The sequence below is a fragment of the Mixophyes fleayi genome, chromosome 1, assembly GCF_038048845.1.
Source record: "Mixophyes fleayi isolate aMixFle1 chromosome 1, aMixFle1.hap1, whole genome shotgun sequence".
Taxonomy (NCBI): domain Eukaryota; kingdom Metazoa; phylum Chordata; class Amphibia; order Anura; family Limnodynastidae; genus Mixophyes; species Mixophyes fleayi.
The window spans coordinates 325,905,092-325,920,044 of record NC_134402.1 but is presented as its reverse complement, the minus strand read 5'-3'; the positions used below and the strand labels follow the sequence as shown (position 1 = coordinate 325,920,044).

Genomic DNA, 14,953 nt, shown 5'->3' with positions numbered 1-14,953 from the left:
ACACAATGGAGATATATAAAAGCCTAGTGGCGTGTGTTAGTCTGTGTGTGGGAAAAAAATACAAGCTGCAGCGCCACCTGCTGGGCGGAGTTATACACTGACCTACTAAATTCTTAGCATTATCTAATATATAAAAGTAAAAACCTAGCGGTGTGTGTTAGTGTGTGTGTGTGTGTGTGTGTGTGTGTGTGTGTGTAAAAAACTATTTTCTCAGAAAGGGCTCATCCAATTGACCTGAAATGTGGTATACTGACATTATTTGACAAAAAAATTAGAATAGTGAAGTCGGTTAACTTCCATCATCCCCCCTTCTCCCCGTTGGAGGGGTAGTAAAGGCTAAATTTACGAGTTGAGGGGTCAAACTCATTTTCGTGAGGTAATTTTACCTCATGAACACACATTAAAAAGGGCGCTTGCGTCGGGAAGTAACGCTCTTCCCCTGAGGAGGCCTGGGTTAGGCCCAAATGCATGACAAGAACCTTTTTAAGACCTTAAGTAGCTTGATTTGACTAGAATGCATGAGTATCATGCACGGGTTAACTCGTATATATATATATATATTTATATATACACACACACCTTTACAGACCCCACTGTTTTTTTCTGCCATGCTTTATAGTGCACATGTAACAGCTAGTCCCCATCAATTTTAATGGAAAGTGTTATAACAATTTTTCTAAGTTATGCTAATTGTTGATCCAACTAAATTAAATACTGCAATAATGACTTCTTCATCATATACTGCTTAAAAATACAGACCACAACATGTTTTTAGTGATGCGATAATCTTTATTTAAGATTACGGACTGACACATTAAAGAGACGTTATCAAGTTTTAAAATCATTTTACACGTCTCTTCTTGCCGTGCTTGTCAGCAGAAGAGGGTGACAACTGGTGGGTGTGCTTGGTTCTCCTTCAGCTACTGGCTGGGGCAGGGGCTGGGGCAGCAGCAGCTGCTGCTACTGGGGTTGGAGCAAAGCAGCCACGCTTGTGCCACTGCATGTCACGAATACGGCGAACAGACTGGATCTGAGGCTGGTTGGCTTCCCAATCATTCCAGTGTCTGTATTCGTTCTTCTCAAAGACGTACTGACGACCTCTGTAGCCGGGGTATTCATAGCCTACCCAGCTGCAGGAAGCAATAAACAGGGTTAGTTCTGATTGTGTTCATACACAAAATATCCCTAAAATTACCACACTCTGAATAAGGCGGAAGCTTTTCTTTATTTATTCCACCCTTTGTCCTTCACCATCTTTACATTCATGACTGGATTAACTGTCCTTCTGCCATCTGTAAGTAACAATTTAATAAATAAAGTAAGAGTACTTACGTTCCATTGAGGACCTTAATACTGGCCACACGGTCCTGGAAGCCATGAGCCCACAGACTTGGTACATCATCATCCACAATCTCCATCTTCCTGCCATTGTAACCAGCATTTTCAAACAGGTGAATCTTGTGGTCAGCGCTGTCCTACATGGCAACATGCATTGACAAGGTTTAGGTGTAGGCTGTGGTACATAACTGCTAAACATACCTAATGATAATTTAAACCACAAAGAAACAGCCTTTCATTAGAGAATACGGGGTATATTTACTAAACTGCGGGTTTGAAAAAGTGGAGATGTAGCCTATAACAACCAATCAGGTTCTAGCTGTCATTTTGTAGACTGTACCAAATAAATGATAGCTAGAATCTGATTGGTTGCTATAGGCAACATCTCCACTTTTTCAAACTCGCAGTTTAGTAAATATAATCCAAAGAAGCGTAGCAACAGCTACTAAGTAACACTATGGGTTAAATGTATCATAGTGCGGTTTGTACAAGTCGCCGGAAATCGGCGAAATGACAGCTTAAATTTAAAGCAGCGAGATGACAGCTTAAATTTAAAGCGGCGCTGCCTTGTAAAGGGAAACTTCCCTTTACAAGGCAGCGCCGCTTTAAATTTAAGCTGTCATCTCGCCGATTTCCGCCGTCTTGTACAACCCTCACTATGATACATTTACCCCCTATTTCTTAGTTACTATGTTGGTAATTTTATACTTTAAGCAGTTTCATAAGCAATAAATAACAGATTACATGACATAGATTATAATAGTAATCAAGAAACCTTTACAATCAGGTAAACACTGATTTAGAAATTAGTGTAGAGAATACATTATAAAGAGCTATATTTATTTCTATACAGGATACCACTGACAGGATACATGCATTTAACAATGAAAAAAGTATCTAAAATACACATGCATGCATGTTAAACTGGCTTTTTCTTAGCTGAAAATATTTAAAAGTAAATTGTGATTTCAATAATAATAATGGCCCGGCATGTGTTATTATTAGATTAATATTTTACTCAAAGCTGTTATCTCAACTCTAGACAAAGCCCCTTAAATATAAATTCTTATAGTGAGGTGCTCATTGTTTAACACCACTCATACCACTAATAATATCCTGGTTTTTCCTGTTACTGTTCCCTACTATAGGGAATGCTGAATAACTCAATTAAATAATCTGGGGTTTCAGTGTTTGTTGTACCTGCAGAAATAGTTAGTAACCATCACTATGAAATCTAAGCCACGGTAACCATAACTTTTATCATGTAAACTCCAATAGTAGCAAGTCTCACTCACAATGTTCAAGGGACGGATGGACAACAGATAGTCGCTCCTGTGGCTGTTAGACCAGGTGTCCCATCGTGGATAGTCGCCCTTTTCCAGGACAAACTGTTCCCCACCAAACGCTTGACGTTCAAAGCTGAGCCATCTAAATGCAGAAAAACATGTAAACAAAATCGAGCATCACTTACATTTAGCTAAAGAAAAACATGTTACACCTTTATGTTACATTATCACGTGTCACAATAATATGCGCTATTAGTATTGATAACAGTTATATTTCTATTGATATTGACACAATTGTGGAAAAGGGCTTTTGTCTGTTATTTCACACAGTGCACCCACAGGTTAGGGACAGTGTCATCTAGATAAGACTCAAAGTTATGGGCTATCTCACATACATGTTACAAATATTATATAACTCATAAGGAAATTTTATAGAAATCTTGATAAATAATAGACTTATTAATGAGCTAGTGAAAACTGTTTATATTGTATAACTGTATATTAACAAGTCTCATGATGCAGGAACTTGTCTGTGTTTGGATAGTAGTATTCATTCATGCTTGACTCACGGTCCAGATTCCACCTGGATGGATCCAACTTTTTCCAGTCCTTTCTCCCCCAGATTCTGGCACTCTCCAGTAAACTCACACTTCTTCCCCTGGAAATTCTCCAATTCATAGAGTGTAATCTGAAGAATCGCAAGTAAAACAATAGCTGTATTTATTTTGTTTCCAGTCCATACAACGTTCATTATGTAGTTTATAAAATGCTGCTCTATATGCAGAATCTTTCCGGCACAGTTTCTCTGACCAATCAAGTTTGCAATCTAGTTTTTGGTGTCTAGGGCATGGGACAAATAGATTTGTCTGGTATCTCAAAGATCGGAACCCTGGGATTGGAACCAATGTCTCCAGCTAGTCTGTAAATGTCACTGAAATAAGGTCAGCTCAGTTAACCATTAGGCTATTTGTGATCTATGGCATGTTACAAACACAACACCATTGCAATTAGAGTAAATACTGATTGGTGTAAAACAAACAGTTTATCCACATTTAATTAATTGCTTTGTTATCCTGCTATCAATCAGATGAACTTCTCTGGAGCGGACAATGGCTTGTAATCTGGCTGGATGCTAGCCGATTTGACTAATAGAGTAGGTGTCATGCACTAAGCAAGGGTGTGAGAAATGTTCCTCCTGTTGGCTCCAAGTTTAGTTCCATCCACAATAGTCTATTATTCACATCAACATTAGTCCAACAACAGAAATCCAAACTGATACATTTCTGCTTGTATGCATCATCAATCAAACCAGCTTATGAGTTTGTTGGTTACTGCATAGGTTCCATCTTTTATTACTTTGGTCATTTTATATATTAATTTTAAGTAATCATGATGTCCCAGGTTTTTGTACTGTTTTTGAGTAGGAGGGGACCATCATCCTACTTTCTGCACATGGTCACTTTTCCTAAAGCTTCTGCAGCTTATCTGCAGCACCAACCATTGCAGAGCTCCCATGGATTTTGAAGCAGGAGATAAAGTAGAGAAACCTGGTTCAAATTTTTGCTGCATAATACAATATATGATTTTTTTTTGCATATATTGAAACTACTTTTTGACAATATACAGAAATAGACTACTTTTCTCTGCAATTTCAATATTTTGACAGTTAAAAGGGAAGTCCATGAAAATATTGCATTTTTAAAATCATCCTCAACTCTATGTTCCCCAACTAGAAGAAGTACTATGCTGGGACACCCGTAGTTCAAAAGAAACATCTGCTCGTGTCATCAGCTGAGATCATTCTCCTCTGCTCTCAATGTTACTTGAATGTAAACTACTATAAATAAAGCCCCAAACCGATTCCATAATCATCTCTATATTGTATGTTACTTTGTGCTTACTGTACAAGATCTGTGTGCTTCAAATCTGCAAGATATTTGTACACGGGGCATTTACTAGACTATACTGCAGGGGTAATTCCGTCCAGTATGTGTCTCTTTACATTACATTAGGTTAAACACAAGACAAATAGATTTTACAGTATAATTAACTATAACAGGTACAAATATACTGTTAAAGGATAAGTGATCCACAAGCATTGACGTGGTTTCCAAATCCTGGTTTAAGCTTATTGATATTACTTGCTGCCATTGACAGTCTATGTTTTTATCTTAATGACTGATAATCTGGGGTCTGGAGATGTTGCCCATAGCAACAATTCAGATTCTAGATATTATTTTCTAGAATGTACTAGATAAATGGTACTGATTGGTTGCTGTGGGCAACACCTACACTTTTCCTTTTTAGAAGTTTTAGTAAATCTACTCCCTGTCTCTTCCATGACATACCTTTTTCTACCCCCCCTTTTTGTGACTGTATAACATACCTTCCTAATTACTTGTTGAACTACTAAACATTGTGCTGAGGTTAGCCTATCTCCTACCAGAAGTATACAGTACATGTATACTCTTTTATAGATGTACAGTATATTTATATATTTAGAAAGTTTAACATTTATGCAGTTAATAATAATGATAATATCATCATCATTTATTTATATAACGCCACTGATTCCGCAGTGCTGTACAGAGAACTCACTCACATCAGTCTCTGACTGATTGGAGCTTAGAGTCTAATTTCCCTAACATACACACACACACACACAGACAAAGACAGAGACTAGGGTCAATTTTTTTTTATAGCAGCCAATTAACCTACCAGTATGTTTTTGAAATGTGGGAGGAAACCAGAGCACCCGGAGGAAACCCACGCAAACACGGGTAGAACAAACAAACTCCACACAGATAAGGCCATGGTCAGGAATTGAACTCAAGACCCCAGTGCTGTGAGGCAGAAGTGCTAACCACTTAGCCACCGTGCTGCCCGGTATCAATATATGTACTGTAAAAAAGGAAGCTTTTACATTTTGCAAATCAGTTATTTAAGATGTATCTAAATATTGAGGGAGAAGTAAATGCCTCAGTACTGCAAATGTTGTATAGTGTTGCTATGTGGTTAGAGCCTTTTACGAGAACCTACATTCTATTTCTAGTTGTTTGACTTCTTGGGACATTATTTTTCTGTTAATAATTATTGTACTTGTACTGAAATGACAGGAAGAAGTAGGAGGTGTGATAAGAATGACCAGGTCCATAAACAACTGTTTTTCTCACTTTGTGGTATGATTAAGTTCAGCAACAAACAGTGAAATAGGATGTGAAAGAGTCATGTAGGATAAACGTGATACTTTCAGGTCTACTAACTCATTCCTGACCGCCGGTGGTGTATTTATGTTGGCAGTGAGTTCATCTTGTGATAAGATGCAGTTTACAAACAGCACCGTCATCAATAGGTGCTCGCTGGTTTCTGGGACGTGGTTAGGAACCTTAATGTTACTGGACTCCTAATAACTGTATTTACTGCTCAAAGTGAATGATGTCTACAGCTCAATGAGGAATGGTATCTTTCCCAAGGATTTCTTTATGTGTAGGGAAGCCCTGTCTCAGATACAGTGCAGACTGTATTAAGGGGGTTAAAATATGGTGGCAGATATCAACTATTTACATTGTACAGCAACTAGTCAACAACTATTAATATACCCAGTACCCTTCCCTTACATCAATTATCATGTCAGCTTGAAATGTGTGAATTATACCAGGATGTGTGGATGTGTTAATACCACATCTAAATAACAGTAATGATCAGCACTACATGACAAACTGTAAAAATACATATAGTGAAACTAGTTTTCCTGGTAACTCTAAACATGACCACTTTACATTATTATAATACAGTTCTACTCGACTCGATACAGATATCGCATTACATCTGCTCACTACGACTTGTCTATCAGAGGGTTAAAATATAGTGTTATATTATACAGACAAAACCAAATTATATACCTTATTCTCCCCACTTATGAAATAAATTTCACAAAACACATATGTGTAACACATCTCTATATACAAAATGGCATTTATATGTACAATTTATTAGTCCTATACAGCATTATTTGTTAATGGAATCTCCAACTCCGTAAATTTAATGTCAGTCAGTAAAATTATATTGCAATTTTAAAATTCTAATGATAATAGTAGTAATAATAATAAATGTGGCACAAATGGTTAAAGTGCATTGTAGGATGTACCATACACCACATTGTTAGCATTTACAAAAATACTGTAGATTTACAAGGCAACACCAGTATTTGCCATATATATATATATATATATATATATATATATATATATATATATATATATATATATATATATAAATATATATATAAAACATATATATATATATATATATATATATATATATATATATGTATATATATAATACTAATTATTCTTATTGTCTTTATTTATATAGTGCCAATGTTTTACATAACCGTTTACAGAAAATATCACATCAGATCCTTGCGCTTACCATACACACGCACTAACATTAACTTACCAGTATATTTTTCTTGTACTATACATTCCACTCTGAGTAGGCAAAAAATATACTAAGAAAAGGGCCAACCAGAGGAAGCTGGGACTCCACCTAGTTTTTGCACGCATCCTGACCGCGTGTATCCTCTAGACTGAGGCCGTGGTTGGACAAATTGAGACTGGAGTCTAAAATATATTTTTCAAGATTATTCTTCTATACATCATCATCATCATTTATTTATATAGCGCCACTAATTCCGCAGCGCTGTACAGAGAACTCATTCACATCAGTCCCTGCCCCATTGGAGCTTACAGTCTAAATTCCCTACTATAGACACACACTCACACACAGACAGACAGAAAGACAGACAGAGAGAGACTAGGGTCAATTTTTGATTGCAGCCAATTAACCTACCAGTATGTTTTTGGAGTGTGGGAGGAAACCGGAGCACCCGGAGGAAACCCACGCAAACACAGGGAGAACATACAAACTCCACACAGATAAGGCCATGGTTGGGAATGTACATAAAGTAACATATATGTTATAAGTACTAATGTACATTGACTATGCTATCTTGTATATGAACCAAATAAATACTGGAAGACAAAAGTCACATATTTTAATACCATTGATGCTAGTTGGAGTTCACAGGAAAAGGATTTTATAGATAACCTAAGTTAGAGTTGTGAGAGGGGAGTAGCCGATCCCAACTCTAAAATGCAATGTAAAGATAGAACTGGCTGCTATGTGTGTGCAGCCTTCGCCCTACATGCAAAAATGTTTGAATTTGAACCCATTGTAGCGCAACATTGTTTCTCAGCTGCAAATTCTGCACATGGTTAAAATTTACACCTACTTCTAAATCAAGCCTTGTGTGTGCACATGTGGTTATGACGCTCTATAAGCCTGCACCCTACCACATGTAGGCATTATACCTCTAAGCTGCTCCCTGTGACTAACCTACATATACGCTTGCACGCATATTCACAAATACCATAATAACTGACATATTGTATCATGCCCTGAGACCATAGCAAACACATAACACATTTTAATTCAAAGTGAGTATATTAGTAAATTTATGATAATTTGTACATTTTAGAAATTAGTACATGATATTTTTGAAACAAGCCCTGCACCCGAAAGGTTGAGACTTTGCATAGTCATTTAAGCTTTGTCCTAATAGAGGCAAACTGAGGAATTGTCACTGATTTAGCATATTTTACCTTGTAGTTGCCACCAATACCACCGTGGCTCTTGCCAGCTGCCATCTGTTCTGGAGTACTCTGTGGCTCAGTCATATTTACCTGGAGAGAGACAATGAATTGCTGTGAAAGTAGTCTGTTAACTTTTGTAGGTTCAAAAATGAAATCATGAATTTTAGGGTATATTAATGGCCTCAAGTGAAAGTGTGAAAGATAAGAAGGCATAAAGCCATTAAGATAATCTACAGAAGTGACTGACCATTAGTATTTTAGTAAGCAGGTTATGATTGGGTGTTAGGAAGGAATAATAGACAATAAGGGGCATATTCAATTAAGTCCAAAGATTGTGATTATGCATTACATAAGATAATATGGTACTGTAACAATGCAGATTTATCTTCACAACCCTATGGGAGGGCGAAGGGAAATCCGTTTTATTGCAGGTACTGCCTAGTACTTTCGCCAGCTGTTACAGAGTGTAACCGCGATCTCCGGACCTAATTGAATATGACCCTAAAAGACAATACTATAGTTTTATAATAAGTCTAAGATTCTATAAAAGAAGTTTGAAACATACATCATTAATGTAGTAGATTATACAACAGTTGGTCAGTTTAAGAGTAATGGTAGCAATATTGTTTTAGAAACAGTAGCATATGTTTGGAATATATTGCTAGCAGATGTTATTTAACTAGCAACAGTAAAGCAAATTAAATATTATCAAAATATACATTTGTCATGAGAGTAAGCCATATTATTTAGCAAAATAAAACAAAAGTTTTCATCTGTAGTTGATATTATATATCCTATTTTATTTTGGTCATGTATAAACATTTCATTAAATGATAGACTCACTCATATTGATCATTAACCTTATACCATTATCCAGGTAAAGGCAGCCTACATCCTTTATAAAAAATCATTTCTAAAGTGGATTTATTTTGAAGCCCCATCATGAATTTATATCTCATCTCAAACACCAATTAATTGTCTAGAGCACATTTAGTTAAAGCTATCAACTCGTTTCAGTTGTGTTAATAGTCAGAAAGTCTAAAGGCTAAATATGAAAAACATCTGTGAATATTGAAGTAATGACCTTTAAATCAAATGAGATGTTATGTTGATAGACATTTAACTGTCCAACCTGTCAGCCTTTGTAGTTATCCAAGCAAAACCCTTTGGTCTGCAAAGCTCATTCATCTAGATAACTACAAAGGCTGGGCAGTTGGACAGTTAAATGTCCATCGCTAATTGAAAAAGTGTTGTACTGGTTTACTCGATTGTACAGTTTGATCTATTGAGGATACATGTAATGCAAATTATTTTATTCATCTAATCACAAAGTGAGGGTGTACAGCAACAACTTGTACAGTACAGTACATATGTATCTATTAACTTTGTTCATCTGTATACAGGCTTTGTTTTACTTGGTCACCACTAGAGGGCCACACAGAAGTAATTACAGTACAGTGTAAGTAAGCACATCACCACCAGACTGTAATCTTTCCAATGAGCAAAGAGCCTTACAAATCAACGACAATAATAATACATTTCAAAGTGCTTACCAAAAAAAATGCTTCCAATTAATATAAATTCCAATGAATAACAAGTATCATTGGAAATGCAAATTGCATAACAATTGTAAAAAAAACAGTCGTACATGCAACAATACACCAGAGAGAGTAAGACCGTACAGAATACGTTATATTCTGAGAATACAGAGATGGTATATGTCAGAACAAGACACGTGGCAGGAGAGAAGCTCATCCATATGTAGGAAATAACATTTGACAGTTCTCAAATTGAGGCTTCCTTCTATTTTAGGTTAGGACCAATCATTATGATGCCGGGGTGTTGTCTGTAATGTTTATCTTCACTTCCTTTACACAATCTAACGTAAACATTTGAGTAGGTGTGGTGTATAAAGTTAAATAGAAATATTGTTACTTTTATTATTGTTAGAGCTGATAACAAGTTAGAAACGGCTTTGGACTTTTACATCTATCAAAAGTAGCATTTTAGTAATGAATTCCCTCATAGTGCCTCCTTATAGGTATGCCTCATAGTGCCTCCTTATAGGTAGGCCTCAGTGTGCCTCCTTATAGGTAGGCCTCGGTGTGCCTCCTTATAGGTATGCCTCATAGTGCCTCCGTATAGGTATGCCTCAGTGTGCCTCCTTATAGGTATGCCTCAGTGTGCCTCCTTATAGGTAGGCCTCAGTTGCCTGTATAAGTATTTAGAGTTTCTTCTTCTAATAAATTATTTTCAAAAACTAAAAAAGTACAATGCATACAATTGTTGGCTAGTGTATCTGTTAAATATAAATTATTGCACTGGTGAATTATTGTTTGTGTTCCACAAGTGAAAAAAATCAGAACTTCTGATCTGTAGTAAAGTGGGCTAAAAGAAGTGTTTTCATCTATACTTAACAATAGAATGAACAGGTCAACCATTTAAAAGCTACACATACACGTACAAATAAAAGCAGGACCATGTTAAACCCCCCTTATTAATAATTACTGAATAAGAGGAATTGTACTTTGTAGTTGCTTAAAACTTAAAAACAGGGACATTTCCAAACATTGCATATAAAACTTTGCACTATCCCTAGAAATATTAGGGACAGTTGGCTACTATGCTGCCACATACACGCACATCTCTTCTGTGAACGTTGTCTATACAACCATGACTGATTCACTACAGTAGCTGAGTGTGAAACATTACCATCGAAATTTGGAGTGTCAAAACCAATACTGTGTCAGTTTTCAGTAGTAAGATTTAACACTTAACAACTAAACTTACACTGGGTCATAAAACTGAAAGTTCATTACAATTGTAGACAACTTGCAAATTGATTGTTGTCCCTGAATTCCGTGCGCCACCTTACCATCAACGGCAATGCATGCCAATATCAACAGCAATACACTTTGACTGATAAGAGGTTTATACTGTTTCGGACTTTAGGCTCTTCAAAAGAGACATGCTTCATAGATACTTCAATAATCAATATGACACATATTAAATAAAGACAAAGCTGGAGACCATTATTGGCAATACAAAAGGCCTTTCTATGTAGCATTGTGACCTAAACTGTCTAAATTCCAACATGCATGGTGCATTAAGCCAGGATCAAAATCATCTGACCATCATATACTGCCAGGTGTCCATCAATTCTCTGATGGTCAATTTATCGAAACACCTTCAAAGCCATCACCCTTGGCGGTAGTATAAAAGTCACGGCAGAAAATTACAGGACCAGCTTTCAGCCACAGCATAAACAAAACTCAGAGCATAGAGTTATGAACATCCCATGGTCAAGAAAATGTAGAACTCCAGAGATTTGCCAAGAACCCAGGAAGTGTGTGGAGCCACTGTACCTCTTCTGCTGACTGTTTCCTGGAATGACCGTGTCCTGCTGCAGAGGTGGACCATATATATATGATAGCTGTGAATAGAGCGTTAGATTATAATGGTGCTGAGGCAGCAACTGTGTCTATTGCATTGTCTCCATCAGATTTCACATGAATAGCCTGTGCTGGGCAGTCACTGAGCACATCAGACGCTGGTCTGCCTCACAGCTAGACAGCTCGTTATCAGAAGATTAGTGATTGACTTTGGGTCAGCATGTTCAGATTGCCTCACTAGGGCACCTCATGCCAAATATTTGGGCTCAAATGCAGCTCTCAGCATTTTGTAAAGTATAATTTTGAATCCCTCTGTCCAAAAGAGAAAGAAGAAGCAGCATAGCGAGAAGACATATGAATCCCATCCTTACATTACCGAGTTGATGAAATAATTCCATATATTTTATAACCAAAACAACTGCTCACATTAGTTCAAAATATGGCTTATCGAGAACAGCATCAACTTTGCTTAAATACTGTTTAGACCTGATACATTAAACCTTTGTCACTATATCTGTATTCAAACATTTGTACCATTGATCTGTACCGTATACCCACCTATTTTGTATGTGTCTATACATAAGATGCAAAAAAATCTAACAATTAAATTAGTTATTCCACACTTGGGGGGGATGAAAGGATGTTTCTTGCCTGGGCTAGTTTCCTCTTCTATTTCCCAAGAATCTTTATGACAGAAAAAAACAATAGAGTATAAATACAGTAAGTAAACCAAAGTTAATGTAAAAGGGAGAGGGGTGGTTCAATATGGTGATAGATCCTGGTAAGGCTAGATAAAGCATCTATGTGTCATGTCCGGCATTTTTAATCCTTTATACCATTTGTAAATTGTGGATTCCTGAAGACTGCACAACCCTACAGTAGGAGACAATGCATCTTGTTTAAGAAAGTGAGAAACGTATTTTTTCTCAGATAGCCTTACCACATACAGGGGCACCAAGAAGGGGGTAGGGGTACAAAGTACCCAGGCCTCTCTTTGGGGCCTGATGGTGGTGAACATGGAAGGTGTGGATGGGGCTCCATCCTCATCCACGTCGGATTACAGATAAGGAAATCTGACTGCACAGTCCAGTAGCTTCCTATTGGTCCGCCACAATCACACCCCTACTAGTCTCTACGTTTTCACCAAAGCCACAACCTATAGGTGGTGCAAACAGCTTGGGTGAGCCTAAGAAGTGGTGTTTGATATTAATATTGGCCATCCTGACCACATATGTGTTGTTCCCTAGCATATCTCAAATAAAACTTATATTAATTATTTGTGAATTTAGGGCACATTATCATGATAGTAATGCAGCTTAGGCAATGTTCTTTCTGTGTTTTTTGGGGCTTTTTTTTGTATTAAATGCCTGAATGGCTGCCAGCCCATGTCCCCTTTCTCTAACACTGACAGATGCAAGTCTGCAATGAAATAAATCTTCAACCTGCCTCACACCACCTGCAAAAAACAGCTTGTTCAGTGTTACAGCTCGGCTGCAGACCTACAGTGCGAGAGCAGCAGATAAGGGTATGCTGACAGCCTTGAGGTAAGAGTGTGAGAGTTCTGTGGTAGATAAAGTGCAGGGATGAAGTAGGAGGTGGTTTAACAATGAAGGGCTGAGGTGGGGAGGTTAAAAATAGATGAATTAGATGTGTGGGGGTTAAAAAAATAGCGCTGAGGTGACAAGGAGTAAAAATCAAAGAGCTTAGGCAGGGGATGTTAGTAACAGGGGCATTTGAAGTAGGGTTTATAAACAGAAAGCTTTTTATTTATATTACTTTAAACAGGGACAACTCTGACAGGGGAGTCATTTTTGTTTTTTTTACATTATGAAACTTGCAGAGATTTGTGGGTTGTGCGTAAAAATGAAAACAACTGATTGAGTATTTTGAGGAAGGGGATTGTGTTAATTTGAGCACTCCCAATCATTTTGAACAGTTGACTCCTCTGGATAACACCGCCACCAGCTCCAGTTAGTCCTCCTGTCTCCTTTAGAACCGAGAGCCTCTTGCCGCCTTACTTTATGTTTTTCGCTCTGTGTCTCCCCAACATATTGCTGGTCAGGGGCAGGCTGGGCTTGGGGTCAGGGGGGCATCTACCCCCTGGGCTGGTCCCATAGTGGGCTACCTTAGGCTGGTCCACTGCATTTTATTTCCTTTAAAATAGGCTGCTGAGTTGAGTCTTGCTCCCCCCCGGGCTAAAATTTGCCAGCCCTCCCCTGTTGCTGGTCTTCCACAGCTCTCAGTGGGTCCTCCATGTAATGTTCACCACAGCTGTGACCCAGTACATTTGACCGAGCAAAGAGGAAATGGGGTAAGCTCTTGGTCAATCTTCCCCTCCCTACATCTCCACTCTCATCTGTACCTACACTCCTACCCGCCCCCTCCGCTCCGCCTGTGACCGCCGCCTCACTACTTCACTGATCACCTCCTCTCACTCTCGTCTTCAGGACTTTGCCGGGGCTGCTCCCCTGCTGTGGAAAGATCTTCCACGTTCCATCAGGTTAGCATCTACTCTCAAAGGCTTCAAGCGTGCCCTTAAGACTCATTTCTTTATTCAAGTCTATCAGTCCTCCTCCTAACTTCCTTGTCCTGGCTCTCTCCCCCAGTTAGTACCACCCTATTTGTGTCTCCCCCTTCCCTTTAGGATGTAAGCTCTCAGGAGCAGGGCCCTCTTTCCTTGTGTGCTCCTTCTACTGCTCATTCACCCTCTGTACCTCTTGGCCTGCTTCACTAGCCCTGTTTTTCCCTGTCTTTTTCAGCTTTGGCCTACTTTTCGCTGATTTCTACCATCCCTTTCACTATCTGTCCCAGATATAATCTGATTAGCTTTACCCTGTCACCTGTGTTTGTACACATTTTTGTATCATATTGTGTCTTGGTTCTGTTTTCTGTATATGTAATGTACGGCGCTGCGGACCCTTTGTGGCGCCTTATAAGTCAAAGATAATAATAATAATAATAATAATAATAAAGGTTGGGGTGTCAACATTGCTATCAAAGGCAGTGGGGGAGACAAAAGAGAAAATGTGATGTGCGGAGTCATTTGATGACATTAGATGTAGGAATCACCCAACCCACAAATTTTCAGTTTGAGTGTAATGTCAAATAAGTTTTATACTTAGCTTTAATAAAACAATTTTACACTATCAGTAGTCTCTCACTTTCACCTATGAATTGGAATGTACGTGGGTCGCAGATATATTGAATACATTGACTTTTCAGTACTGAAGATTACCCTTTAATGCTCTGCTTGTATCTAATCAGTGGTTGGTAAGTGTGACCC

At 38.0% G+C, this 14,953-nt stretch overlaps 1 protein-coding gene across 1 annotated transcript; it reads right to left on the bottom strand.

Annotated features, from left to right (window-relative positions):
- Positions 1-782: 782 nt before the first annotated feature.
- CRYBB3 (crystallin beta B3) lies at positions 783-11,774 on the bottom strand. The gene is made up of 6 exons (XM_075214443.1): positions 11,644-11,774; positions 8,288-8,368; positions 3,194-3,312; positions 2,634-2,766; positions 1,333-1,475; positions 783-1,130 (listed from the first exon to the last, which is right to left on the bottom strand). The coding sequence occupies exons 2-6, from the start codon at positions 8,360-8,362 to the stop codon at positions 917-919; spliced, it is 684 nt and encodes a 227-aa protein (XP_075070544.1). The 5' UTR covers positions 8,363-8,368; positions 11,644-11,774; the 3' UTR covers positions 783-916.
- Positions 11,775-14,953: the final 3,179 nt, after the last annotated feature.

Bases quoted from the DNA above. Each gene is read 5' to 3' on its own strand.
- CRYBB3 (XM_075214443.1), bottom strand. From the start codon at position 8,362: ATGACTGAGCCACAGAGTACTCCAGAACAGATGGCAGCTGGCAAGAGC. The intron at 2,767-3,193 runs GTGAGTCAAGCA...TTCTGCATTTAG, and splicing joins ATCCAGGTGGAATCTGGACC to ATGGCTCAGCTTTGAACGTC. The intron at 1,131-1,332 runs GTAAGTACTCTT...TGCTTCCTGCAG, and splicing joins ATTAAGGTCCTCAATGGAAC to CTGGGTAGGCTATGAATACC.